Below are 14,949 nucleotides of genomic sequence, written 5' to 3' on the forward strand. Positions count from 1 at the left end.
TAGCTGTTGAAAGGACGTAAAACAAATCAAACCAAACGAACCCTCATTATATATATTACTGAAGCACCCATTATCATCGGAAAAGAAGAAGACTTGAATCTGATTAACAAACGAAACAAAAGCTACTAGATAGAACTATTATTTCATGTCACGATTTGGTCGTATTTTACGATAGTGTCGTGTTTGAAATTGTTCTGGGTTTGTTATATTTTGTAATATTTGTATTATTTAACATATTAACAACTATGGTCATACAAGAACGATCTCCCAGTGTTCGAGATGCATGCATGTGGTGCGTGCGAGTGTTTTTTGGCGGCTGCGATATGTTTATATTCGTCTTCTAGTGATAGCAAGGAACTGACGCCGACTTCATAGTGCTACTTCACTGAAGCCTGCTTCACAAGACACCCCGTCGGTATCATCATATTCACAACGGCGAACCAGTTGTATAATTCCGGAGATGCTGAGCGCTATGCTGGAACAAAAATCACGTTTTGTATAGACGGTTATGTTTCGGCCAGGGGAGGGTCACTGATATTGTATTTTTCGGTAGTGACTTTCATTGGATTATATAGAGGATATCTTGAAGTGTCTTCAGTAGTACCAGCTAAATTTCACGAGTGTGACCAATACTTTGATATTTTTCACGAGTGCGCGTCACGAGCGAAAAAAAAATCACAATAATAGCCAAACGACTTAAGTATATTTTGAATACTGTAAGATATTGTTTATTATATTTCTATAGCAATATATACGAGTAAGCTTCTAATTTTCACCATTGTCGTTTGTAAGAAGCGTTTTGATTGGTCAAATCAGAAAAAAGTGTTTGGTATATAATTAATTTTCCATTGTTTGTACGCAGAATGCAGCTTTCTGATTGGTTGAGATTTTTTTTCATACCACTATGAAAATAATTCCGAGAATGGGGCGAAAAATGTGACCTCACAATACGACAATTGACGTGAGAAAAAGAATACCGCAATTAAACCAGTAAAATTGTACATAAAACATGTTTTAAATTAAAAAAATATTTTCAAAAATGAATTATAAGCGTTGATGGCAATTGTTTTTTAGTTTCATACTTCTGTACAAAATAGACCAAACCAAACCATGAGGCGTATTGCCGTATTTTACGATTTCAAGATCGTATAGGAAACGTATTGCTGTTTTATTTTACGGACTGATTTTTTTAGGCGAATTGATGTTTGAGGACAGAAGTGCCGCGTTTAGGATCGTTTAAGCGGGGTACTGACGTTCTTATCGGGAACGTAAAACTGAGCTGTCTTTTTTTTGGTCTTGTGAGAATGTCGAGTTAAGGTTATGTAAACGTTATGTTGAGTTCTAGTTTAAGGTATAGCACCACGTTTCCTTTGAATGAACATTACAGTAGATATACGGATTCAAATTATTAACACCTCGGGTATTGGTGTCGGCATTGGACAAGACGTCTATTCTACACAATCTTTAAGCTACAACGAATGCAGGGAATTTGATCGTCGGCGTATGGGATAGGCAAGTTTGCAACTCTAGAGCAACGTCGTGTAAATATGGACAATAAGTCGAACCGTGTAAATCACAGCCTCACATATTTAGTAACTGTTCAGGCCTACTGCTACTATCACCTGGGCTGACCACTCGTAATATCAATATATTATATAAGTAAGTGTGTAAGAACATCTTAACAGAATACCTCAAATATGGTATAAATGTAGCAACCCTAACGGTCAGTCGCAGATCAGGTCAATGAAAGCTGTCGGTCTGTACCACAAACTATGAGCAACAATTGTCACATTCCATTTAAAGTATACCATTATATCTCTATATATCGTTTGTTTGATGTTTTATGCCAATTTTTCTCAATATTTCGGCCCTCCTGACCTCACTTATGGGCCATTAATTGTGTGAATTTATGTAATTATAATAATGATATTGATATCTAAGATATCGGCACATTCCGAAAAGTCATCGGCACAGATATCATGATAATTGGCAAGATCTATCACGTGTACCCACAGCACGACCACCACGTGGGCTCGGGAGGAGTCCGATGCAGTAATATGCTGTCTTCTTGGTTAGATGTATTGTGGAAGGAAGCGCCAGTCCCCTGCACGAGTTCCTAAAATTAACAATTGAAATTTCACCACAAACATTTTTCTGAATACTTATAAAATAAAGGTGTTATTCAAATGAGAGGTAGATATGAAAATGCAGAGTAATATTATGTGCACATTTTCTCGACTAAAGAACAATCCACATGAACCATGGAGGTCATTTGGGGAACTTGTATAGTACATGAGGAATATTCAATAAAATATTTTGAAATTAAATGGAAATTAAGATTTCGAATGTTGATAGCATTATAGCAATATGTTTACATTGTCAACATTTATTTATCTTTAGATTTGATTATATTATCTACATCTGCATTAATTCAAAGTCTCTCCTTCATTAATGTTTGATTATCGACATGGAATTGCTACCATGTTTTTAGTTTTGTGAACGTCTTTTTACATTGGTGTTTTTCTCTAAATGACTCCATCAATCGATGGACCATAAATAAATACAATATAAATAGAATTGATTGCCTCACAGGTAAAATGCACAGTAAATGTATAGTGCTAGACGAATTATAACTATGTTTAAAGAGCGAATTTTACAAAATGAAGGATTTGTGTTTACTTTTGAATTATAGTGTGTGTAAACAATTTATGATACACATTACCCAGGTTATGTAATCACATACAAGTTTTATTTTTTAAGTGCATCTGTAAATGTTTATGTTTCGGTCTATTTCTCGGACTCGTATATACAGTATTGTTATACCTGTGCCATACTGTAAAATGCTGGAGTGATATTGGCGGAAGTCTTCGCACTTGTTTCTATAGGTCCAATCATCCCATATTGTGCAGCAAATGATTGGGCGTCTTGTATAGTGACCTGTCTTCTGTCGCTCAAGTCTGATTTATTACCTAAAACAGAATAACACGAATAAAGTAGCCTAAAGCCTGAACGGTAAAACATTGAATGAGCTTATGCCATACCCTGGCGTCCGTCGTCCGTCCGTAAACAATTGACTTTTGGGTCCTTTTGGCAATATTGATATTAATGACTTCTTCTCTGGAATAAAGCAATGTATGACATTGATCATTTCAATGATAACATCCCCATTAGGCTGGGATTAAGATTTATACAAGTAATGGGGCAGACACCACCTGGGGTCTGGGGTCTTTCCCCGCCCTTGAAGACTTATTTATTTTATTTTATCCTTGAAGCCATTCAGATCCATACCCCATAATCATATATAGGCTTGCTTGGCATCAAGGGATGAACACAATCCTGATGTAAAAATAGGCCCAGGGGTCTTTCCCCACCCCAAGGGAATTTCTTTAAATACAATCATGTTGAATCTTGACTTTGTTTCTGGGGCAGTTGAGATATAATATCATAAAGATAACATAATTACAATAAAGTTATTAGCAAATGGAACATAAACATTATTTGAGGTTTGCTGAAATAAACAAGGTGAGCGCTACAGGCCCACTGGACCTCATGTTTCTTTAATATTCTTCTTTTTTTTGGGGGGGGGGGGGGGGGGGGATGCAGGTTTGCGGGAGTCTTCTTTCTAGAGCAGTCGTTATGTACAGTTTTATGACTGATTGGCGCAGTATTTGTATATTTATGGTTGAATTCTACATTCAAGCTTGAATCTTCAGGATAATACTTACCAACAAGTAAGTTAACGGGAGTGTCACCACACACTCTCTTCACGTCATTAAGCCAACGCTCGGCCACTTCAAGAGACTCCTTGTTCGTAATGTCATACACCACCATAATCCCGTGGGCATTTCGGAAGTAGCTCGTCGTAATTGATCGAAACCTCTCTTGACCAGACGTATCCCAAATCTGGAGCTATTGAAATATCAAGGTATACATGACGATACAAGATATAGGATTACAGACACGGAAAAACAAAAAACAAAAAGAAATATGTTGCTAAAAATACCAGAAGATGTAGCATTAGATCGTGACGTGACAAGAGTTCAAAAGCTCGAGCTTCACGAACCTAGATGGCTGTCAGTTTTAGTATTTATAGTATGCTTTGCGATATGCTAAAGATTAACATATTACGAATCCTAATGTGTCCAGAATCGTGATCTTGTCATCAGCTTACTAATTACAAGTTTGTTTATCCGTTGTATGAAAAATGAAACTAATTAAACAACAAGAACAATCATCTTTCAAAACGAACAACTTCGATTTCACAATGACATATTTAATACATTCGTTATCGTGAGTTCTATAAAGAGTTATTTTTGAAGATGTAATTTAGAAACCTCAAGATATCATCAAATTGCGGAGGCTTTCCTTCAGACATTGAACAATTATTATGTTACATTTAAGTTTGAATGTCGGAGATGTCACGCAAGTAATTAATCTACAGGCAAAGGAGACCGATCATTATCACATTACAAATGTCCCCAGAGAAAGTATCACATTATTAACAAGCTACGGTTATATATAGTGCACCAGATGATAAAACGTGGAGGCAACCTAAATATGTGAAATGTTACATGGGTACAGGTCTAAAGCAGGTGGACAATGCAATGTTCCCAGGCTGGTTCCTGTGCACTCGGAATCGATCTCGTGTATTCAGTGATAAACCGTTATGATAGTGATATAACCTAATAATCTGACACACTTCAAACAATTCATTTCAATGATATCCACACTTTTTGGCGATAAATTGCAGGGAAATAACCACAAAATTAGGAAACCGTATTTCTTGTTTCCATAAAAAGATGGCAAAATGCGAACAAAATAAAATAAGACCTGGTGTTTCGGATGAGTAAGCGTATTTTGATTCATGCACCGTTTATTTCCAAACGTTCGATTTTCGACCCGACGTCCTTCATGTTTCGACTGATTCCTTTGAAACTTGGCGGACTTTGTAATATGATATCAAGTTATGTTGAATGAGTTTGTGACGGCTGTATTGGCCCCTGATTATTGGTATTCCTCTTACTGCAAGAACATTTAACAATGACTTAATTTGAAGCAAAAGGTGAGAGTAAGAGATGAAAATATTGATTCAATGCAAAATAGTAATAATACTATATACTGTACATTGTATATATGGCATACTGTTCAGCCTCGCTACATACTCTTGTTACGAAAGATTACATAACCCGTTTCTGTATTTTCAGATATTAAAACACATTCGTTTAGACTGTTGTACGGGTAATGTCTGTTGTCCCCATTGCATGATCGTACGAGGCGACTTAACTTGGGATCTTATCTTTCCTTTCCTCTTAACAACTTTTTATTCCTAATTTCTCCTTTGACACTGCCTCATTTTTGGCCTTTGGTTGAGCTTCCGCCCCTGGGAGAAGACTGAGTCACACTTAATAATAAATGTTAAAAACAATAAATAATAACAATTTTATGCAGTCTTCGATATTTTAATATTGTATCAATGATACGGACCGAACCTTTTTATCAACTAAGCACTTACACTTAAACTAACTCAGAAAAAAATGTAAAATAAGGGCCATAGTTTACAAAGACTAATGATGAAAGTATGTAAGCACATTTGTATATGTAGATATAAACTATTCTAAAGTACGACTGGAAGAACGTTAAACTATGTACGTGCAACTACACTATATAAATTATAGGGTTTTAAAATCACCGTTAAGGTATGTAAAAGTACGGTCATAAAGTTTGTTAATGACAAAGATTTTTGAACATGTTTAGAAAATAAAACGTCACTCACGGCTCTCCCAATGTTTTTTTAAAAGTTATTTGGAAGTTAAGCTATGGTAAGCTATAGCAGTTAGTATATATTTAATTGCACTCGAGTAGGAACGACTGGTTCACTCGTTGTCAACCCGCTAAATGTAGGTCCCCTGGAGAGTTGGGGATTTCTTCCTTGTGTAATATTAAGGGGACATTTAGAGACCAAAATAAATTTGTCCCCATCGCAACACTTAGGGTTTTAATCTTTCTTCACTGCTGTCTTTTTTTTTTACCGATTTCTTACTCCAGGTGTCTTCTTGACATCCGTCCTCATATAACCCTGGCTGTTGCGAGGACATAAATCGCTAAAAATTCAAAAACATCACCCGTTGTCAGTATGATATGACCGGGTAGGGTGCTTATTCCGCATTGTCGCTAATGTTCTCAAACAGGAAAAGCCGTCCTTATATAAGTATAACTGTTTAAAGTCATCAAGGCTCTACGATAAAATACGAAAAATATGTCCAGTTTTCAGAGAAACGATTCTCGCGTTGAATAAATGAAATGAAGAAAATACCTTACATTTCTTTTTCAGTCATAACCGTAATTCAGGAAATGTTGGCGCTTTTTCCCAATATCATAACGAGAATCACTTCTCAATAAACAAATTCCTTTTTTTCATTGCACATTTTATAGTTATAAGTTAAAAGGGCGATGCTTGTGTGAGAAAATGTCTTAGATCCGACGCGTTTAAACTAATTGTCAAAAGTCACAGCTGTGTGTCGTCGCCAGAATGAGACACACAACAGTCGTAAATAATTCCGCAAGGCTATTTACCAGCTAAGAACAATGACAGTATATATGTACTAAAACTAGAACCACAATCCCCTGTAACATTATAGATTAATTTCCTTGGGAATCCTAATTAAATTGTATGTCATGTATTTTCTTGTCCAGGGTCGGTCAGACAACTGTATTTCAATAATCTCTCGTGATGATTTGCAACACAAAGCCAAGTGATGGCCGCCTTAAACATGTGCAATGTTGCCCTTGGGTTCTATTTTAATCATATCCCAGAGGGTGTACATCGCCCAGCTCGGAGCGTCATAACAAAGATATATAAAGAACTGTCTATTGTGTTATTCCTCGGCATTTTATGGGTTTTTTTTTTATAATCAGAAACTGATAGGGTTAATGAAAATGATTGTGTTCATTTTTCCTCTTATTTTATAAGCATATACTTCGTGTATCATTAATAATCTTCGTCACAGTTTCAAGAGGTGCGTTAATTTTTATCTGTTTTGTTGTAGATTTGATGACGGATTTGGCTGTGTTCTTCAGTGAGAATACACTGTGTGTTACCAAGTGTAGTAGAGGAGTGCGAAACCCATGAGAAAACGAAAGAAACATTTGCCTGCTTTCAAACATTATTTACACATGGGCTCTATTAAATAAACAGAATTAGAACTATTTTGGCGAGCAACCGAAAATACGTTTCCTATGTCAGAATAAATACAACTGCATGTGTCAGCTGCCAAAGACATTAACATTTCTTAACATGTTCTTTAAATTCTCGTGCAAAGTAACGCAAGCCATCAGAATTGATTAATTCCACATATACATATATAGGTACTGTATCTTATTTGGAATGATTAGTCCGACACATTACGGAAATATACATGTACAATGAGAACGTCCCCCCTCACTGAGCCGTTTGGATTAAGATGTTTTACCATAGTGGCAGGTTTCCACTTTATTATATATCAAAAATAGTACAATGACAACAACAATAGGTACAACAGTCCTAAAATTACAGTTTAAGATTCATATCAGGGCGACAGATGTTACCGACAGGAAATAAGTTAAACAGATGTTTGATGGTATTGTGAAGCTACGATTATTATTCAAAGGCAATCATGAAAACTTTAGACGTGAGTGTATCAACATATTTTTATGTTTCGTCTTGCAAGCCAAGTTGTCATTTATTCGTGGAGCAATGTTGATCAAGTATTTTACCAAATTATATAAGATTTCTTATATGTTGATGAGATACATGTATCTTATATGTTTATAAGATATCTTATTTAAAATTTATAAGATATCTCATAAAATATATGATATCTTATATATTTTAAAAGATATCTTATCATTTTTCTTTATGAGATATTTTATAAAGTATATAAGATATCTCATAAAAGATATAAGATATCTTATATAAGATATTTTATTAAAAACAGTTAATAAGATATCTTATAAAGAACGAGACTCTCGTGAGATCGGCAAAACCTAAAAGTTCGAGAATGACTGCTTCCTCTATTAGGTAACTTCCGTTTTGTTTGAAGGCACGTGGATCATACACAATCAACCCTCTGTCGCGCCCACGATCGGCTAGGTACGGAGCAAATGTCGTGTTAGAGCAAACATAAATATATGCCAATTATAAATATGTTTCAAACCATTGTATATGTAGATTCAACTTCATCTCGACTCCTTCATCGAGTTAAGGAGAGTTCATTATCTCAAATTCAAATCTCGTTCTTTATAAGATATCTTATAATCGAAATATATAACATGTCTTATATACTTTCCCTTATAAGATATCTTATATACTATATAAGATATCTCATATAATGTATAAGATATCTCATGAAATATATAAGATACTGTATCTTATTTGATTTTCTTTATAAGGTATCTTATATCTTTTATGAGATATCTTATATATTATAAAAGATATCTTATAAAGTTTATAAGATATAAGATATCTTATATAATTTGGTAAAATCCTGGATCAACGTTGCTCCGTGTATTAATAAATGACAACTTTGCTTGCCATAGTTTCGTTCGGTTTATCAGGGACGTATAATAATGTATGTACGTCACTGTTAATTTTTTAATCGTCATTTCTTTATTGACCCCAAAGGCCTTTACAGAGTTGATTGGCCATTTAAAATGTATTGAGTAGATAAATCTAAGACAAATTCTGCTGCCTTAGCTGTGAATTTTAGGAAAACAAAAAATGTTTTAATGAAGAAATATTGCGTTAGGTGAAGGCAGATTTCGATATGCATAGGAAAATTCAGATTAGTCATATTTACTTTCATTTTTAAAAGTGTATAATAATTTCAAACGCAATGTAAGTTGATAGGGAAAATTCAAATTGGTCACATTTTACTTTCGTTTTTAGAAGTGTATAATATAATGTTAAAAGCAATTTGATAAACATTTTGAATCTCTCCAAGTCAGATGTCAGATATTTTTCGTATGCAAGTTTAAAGTAAAGAATGGTCAGGTAACCACATACAAATGTACAGATGTATTGTACTTTCGTTTTGAATGTAAAATATACATGTACTTGTAAATAAAAGCATATATACTTAGTAACTAAATAACGCAACGAGAAGTGTGAAGTAAAGTAAAACGATTTTTGATAAATAAAATGTATATGAATATATTTAACTCGCCTAAATACAGATGATAAGTATTGATGTTATTGTATGTGACCCAGTTTTACTCTGATATACAAATGTACAAGATTACACTGGTTTAGACATCATCTGACGGGGCGCTTTTTCCGGTCTTTGTCAAGTATAATGACTTATATATAAGAAGACCATAGATATGAAATGGTGAAATATATCTTTATGTGAGATCATTGGGTTACCTTAGCTTGTTTGTTGTCTATTTCTAATGTCTTAATGGCGAAGTCAACTCCTATGGTGGTTCTGTACGTAGTCTCGAATGTGTCATCACGGAACCTCTTCACTATGCTGGTCTTCCCCACATTGATATCGCCGATTAGGATGATCTTATACAGATAATCACAATCCTCCATTACAAAACAAAAAGAAATTATCGTCAGTGATATTTACGTTACGAATCCGGAAGCTACATCTAATATTATGATGTAAACAAATGCGAGTTGTCTCCCATGCTATTGGTATTTATAGATATGCGTCATCGTATTGTGATATGTGTATTACGGGATTTCCAAAGTTCGGTACATGTACGTATATATAATTATAACTCATGCTGACTTCTCTCCAAAATATTTTGATTTATTTTTGTATATTGACATTCTATAATATCATCCACACACGTATATTATATATACATTGGGTATATCTCTGCAAACTTCATTTGTAGTTTGTTAATTATTATTTCGAAGACATTGTAACATTGAAAGTAGATTAATAATAAACTTGAATATAAAACACAAAAAACAACTGATGGTTTATTATTTGAATACACAATCCGGTTTTTGTGACATAACTTCATATCACATAAAAATATATTAAAAAGGTAATTCATCTAAACTAATTTACTAATCACAAAAGTTCTGTGAAAATCCCCTTTAATTAATAGACTCTTTCTCTAAGAAATAATTATGCCGCTGTATCGAATTGCTATAAATATTTAAGCTAGTGCAAATGCTTAATTGTCACATGTGCAAGCAAGATTGAATTTAATCCGAAAGTTTATTCTATTGAATTATAAAAGAATATATTTTAAAACTCCTTTACCGTTAAATGAAATGGGGGACACGTACGTGACCTGTAACAGATATGGAAACACTAAAAAGTCCGATAATTGCAGACGAAGATGCGAGCTCGCGGCAAGTTTGATGCTTTTAAACTCATTTACTGTATCGATATCAACAATTTAATAAGTGCACGGGATCCGTAACACTTAATAGTTAATAAATATACACAAAAGACATCACTATATGGTGTAGTTATTGCAAACACTTTTACACCATTTCTCACAACACGCAAGATATGGAGAATACATCGTCCATAAGCATAACAAATATCATTCAAATAGTAATATTTAGCTGGTTAACTGCAGCCTAGGTTCTCTAGAGTAATCAAAATGGTAAAATAATATTATGGTATGATGTTAGTATCAATCGACAATTAAGCATTTACACTACCTTAAATACGTATAGCCATAACGTAAGAACTGACGTATCAGTTTGTAACAAGGCGGCCGTCGTAAGATTTCCTCCCACAGTATGACCTCTCGCACACTGCCATCCGGGTAAACAACATGTTATAATAGAATCTTTCAGAGCTCGTCTGTGCTGGTAGGGCCATTCAGAATGTTCACCTAACATTACAGACAACGTGACATGAAAGGTAAGCGTCGTCTGCCTCCTCGACGATATCTAAGACCTAGAAAAATATAGGTAATTACACGTTCTCATTACCAAAAGCGGAGTTGTACCAACGAAACCCTGAAGCAGACTTCATGTCGCGAAATGAAAATGTCACGTTTTAATTGATGTTTCAGACTCAAACCATAACTGACGATTCCTGTAAGATTGAAATTCCATACAAGACATTGTATAAATACAACGGATGGGGGATGATTCCTGTGACACTGCACATAATCTCGAGGTTTCAATTGTTTGTGTACAGTAATCATTGTGGCGGGATTGGATCCCCATCTAAGACTTTTGTGTCAATACTGATTAATTAACAACCGTCGTTTACTATAATAAACGGCCATATTCAAATCAGATCTGTTGTCCGAGTTTTATTATTAGTCTTACAAGCTTGCCATGGTGGATGCCCTGTATAAATACAAATTAAAACCTGTTTTAATGCTATTTATGCAGGCAGAACTCTGTATAGGATTCCTGTTTTTATTTAGAAACTTTACAGTAATTATTGAAAGAGGCAGTAAAGGGAGGAGTGAGATGGTCAAGCTAATCACTTTGCGCATTAATATTTTGCTAAATTTAGAACGCTATAAAAGCGCATGACGTAGCTGCCTTCACTCAGAGGCTGAAGATCCAAGATGGCAGAACAAGGTGCGTAATACGGTCAAGGTCAATTTTTATCTGTTTAAGTTATCTGCCTATTTTGATCTTCTATTTCTAGACCATATTTTTACCAAAGGTTTTGCCCACCTCCATCCCCTTTCTTGCCTCCTTTTATGATTGATATGTATATAATACTAAAAGTGTGTATATTTATTGTTTTTTGTCTATATACAAAGTTTGAATGGTATAATTACAGTTACTGTTCTTATAACTTTTTTATTGATGTTATTAAACTGATACGAGTTACTTTACTACATTTAGATGTACAATTTGTAAGTTTTGTATTTTCTATATAAGATGTAGGTATTATTTTCAGTAAGAGGTATAACTTTTGTTAATTCTACCATATGTTCTGTATATAATGTCCGATGTAGGACATATGATTTAGTTTCTAAGATGGATACCCAAGTTTATGTCTTGAAATTGATTACAATGTATGTTATGTTCATGAGATGGCGGGATTGGATCCCCATCTAAGACTTTTGTGTCAATACTGATTAATTAACAACCGTCGTTTACTATAATAAACGGCCATATTCAAATCAGATCTGTTGTCCGAGTTTTATTATTAGTCTTACAAGCTTGCCATGGTGGATGCCCTGTATAAAAACAGTTTAACTCAACTTGTACTGAAGGGTATTTCTTTCTCTTTTGAAAACATGACCGCGAGCGAAATAATCAGTCTGCCGGCAGATCAAACTCTAAAGGAAGTTAAAGATTCCGAATATCTTCAGTATATTTCATCTAAGTATTGGTCTTGTGTTTAACGATAAAATGTATTGCCAATAGCCATAATATTTGCTCTAACATTTGCCTTTGCTTGAACAAAATCGAATAATTGGAGAACGATGATTTTCCTAAAGATAGGAAAGAAGTAACCGTAGTTAATAGTGCGAAAAAAATATCTTTTTGAATTTCCATGTTGTTTGAAAATCCACATTCTATCAATTCCACAATACGAATGTGATCCTGATTTACAAATACAATATAACAAGTGTATACTAAGAATGACTCTGGAAAGATTGTCCAAAGGCGCTATTGAGCAACTCGCCGATCAAAAAATGCTACGAAATAGGCTAGTCGAATGCATATTTGTGTTGTTATGGTTTGCTTCAGATGCATGCTGTGACGAAATGGTTTGCTTCGAGGACATCGACAAATTGAGAATTCCCATTGACAGTGAAATACACACATCTCAAAGGTCACCCCGACGTGACCCCTTATGGAATGTTGTTTAAGAAATAATTAACGATGATTCGTGTATTGTTGCAGGATATACAACGAGGACGAGGACATTTTGCAATTAAATTAATAACGAAGGCCGCAGGCCTGAGTTATTAATTAAAATTGCGAAATATCCGAGTTCGAGTTGCATATCCTGCAACAATACACGAGTCAAAGTTGATTATTTCTATTCTACCATGTACTGTTTAGTTCTGAGATCGACCTCTTTCTAATAGAAAAACAGCAAAGAAACCCCGGGAAAACCTTGTAATTTATTTCTTGAGTATTGCATTATTTGTTGATGAAATATACATTTCTTTACAGACACTACAGTACTACGATCAAGAGCATCTATCATATGGCATTGATTTTGAAAATTAAAAAAGGGATAAAAAAGAAAGAAAAGAAAAAAAAAGGAAGGGGCCTCGTAGGATTCGAACTCGCGTCGTGATAAAAATTGAATGAAAGACTAACCCATTAGCCCACTCGGCTATAGTAACCTTACATATCGTGTGTAAATATTAGATATCTAAAATTGTAACAGCCTTGACTCACGAGCGTGTATTATTGGCACGAACGTGTATTATTGGAAGATAATACACTGTACATGGTTTTAAACCAATCAAAACTGGCGTTGCATAGCAAACATGGTAGAATAGATGTTCATGTAACGTAGTGAGAACAACCATCTAGATTTTAATTAGATTGTAAATAAACCAAAGTACGGAGGGAGGTGTTAGTTATAGATTAAAAGGTGATATTTGAAATAAAGCAAGAAAGAAATGAATATAATGTCAACATGATTGTTGATATATATTCAAGAGTGAGGTAAGTGTTTAAAGCCAACTGGACGAAATGGTTTCACAGTCTTGATGGCCGTACAGTGTAATGGTTGAAATTGTCATGATGAACATAAGGTTTTAACCGACCTGAAGTTTCAAACAAACTTCTGCTTAAGTAGTTAAATATTTCTACTTGAGTGTTTAGAGACAACTTTTACTTGTTTAACACTTTTGCTTATTGTTTAAAGCCAGCTTCCACTTTTTTTTTCATTCATGCATGACGTTGGTTTCTACTTACAATAAAATAAACGTAAAATATTCGATTGTTAACTGGGTACTAGGCCTACTACTGACCCAATACTTGTGTGCCTATGTGGATATATTTCGTTATAATTTATAATAGGCTCTGATGTCATTCAAATCCGATGTAAAATCAAATATATTTCTTTTCTTTCTCCCCCCTAGTTTAGCATCTTCAATTTTTAGACTGGTCGTTTGTTATCGCTATTTTTTCACGAGTTTCCCCTGTATATTCCCCATGGTACCTAGTTGTGCATGTCTCATTTTGAGAGTGATCAAAAAGAAAATTTAGCTGACAGGTTCTCCTTGGTCCATTTGCTGCATGTTTAAGATTTGCAAAGCAGATTCCTCTTTGTTTTCAAATGATTAAGATTAAAAGGAGAAAAGATCAGTCTGACAGAAAAATAAAGGTCATTCGATGGCTCGCACCAAGATATCTCTGTGATTTCTTGTTTTTCCTACTGTTATAACCGTAATTAAGGAACAATTGACGACGAGTTTCCGCTACTTCTTGCTCGTAGGTATAATATTTATTTACCTATTCTCAACATACAAAATCGCCTTATTGCATAATATTCAAGGTTACAACAGGTTCGTACGTTTTTCAAATACACATATATTTACAAATTAAAAAGATGATTCCTCTTTGAGGTAATATCGTAGATCCCAACTATAAAAAAGCCAGTTTGGTAATTTCGCAAGTAGGGAACACGCACATTCAGCAGTTGAAGATAGTTCTGCACCGTAAGCACAGATGTACCAAAACATCATTCCCCTGTAACATTTAGGATTACTTATTCTTGAGAATACTATATCATGTATTCACTTTGCAAAGGTCGGTCAAACAACTATGTTTCAATGGTCTCTCGTTGTAATTTGGAGCGCATGTCAATATCGATTGCAGCCTATACACGTGGACAAGTTCAAGGTTATGCTCGGGTTCTATATTATTCATAATCCGGCGACCGCGGCCGTCATTACACAGATCTATAAAGAATTTTCAGTGTTATTCCTAGACATTTTATGTTATATTTGACAAATCAGAAACGTGTATGGTTAATGCGGGACGACATAATTGCT

The 14,949-nt window shown here is 34.5% G+C and overlaps 1 protein-coding gene across 1 annotated transcript; it reads right to left on the reverse strand.

The window, feature by feature from the left end:
- Positions 1–701: 701 nt before the first annotated feature.
- Positions 702–9,683, reverse strand: LOC117330312 (ras-related protein Rab-1B-like). Its single transcript, XM_033888501.1, has 4 exons — positions 9,401–9,683; positions 3,726–3,909; positions 2,824–2,969; positions 702–2,116 (listed from the first exon to the last, which is right to left on the reverse strand). The coding sequence occupies exons 1-4, from the start codon at positions 9,569–9,571 to the stop codon at positions 2,000–2,002; spliced, it is 618 nt and encodes a 205-aa protein (XP_033744392.1). The 5' UTR covers positions 9,572–9,683; the 3' UTR covers positions 702–1,999.
- Positions 9,684–14,949: the final 5,266 nt, after the last annotated feature.

Source organism: Pecten maximus, chromosome 7, assembly GCF_902652985.1.
Source record: "Pecten maximus chromosome 7, xPecMax1.1, whole genome shotgun sequence".
In the NCBI taxonomy this organism is placed as follows: Eukaryota; Metazoa; Mollusca; class Bivalvia; order Pectinida; family Pectinidae; genus Pecten; species Pecten maximus.

What these genes read in the sequence shown, in the direction of transcription:
- LOC117330312 (XM_033888501.1), bottom strand. Translation starts at nt 9,571, where the DNA reads ATGGAGGATTGTGATTATCTGTATAAGATCATCCTAATCGGCGATATC. An exon ending in TAGACAACAAACAAGCTAAG is followed by an intron (nt 3,910 to 9,400) that starts GTAACCCAATGA and finishes ATATTTCAATAG; the next exon opens with CTCCAGATTTGGGATACGTC. An exon ending in CATTTTACAGTATGGCACAG is followed by an intron (nt 2,117 to 2,823) that starts GTATAACAATAC and finishes TGTTAATTTTAG; the next exon opens with GAACTCGTGCAGGGGACTGG.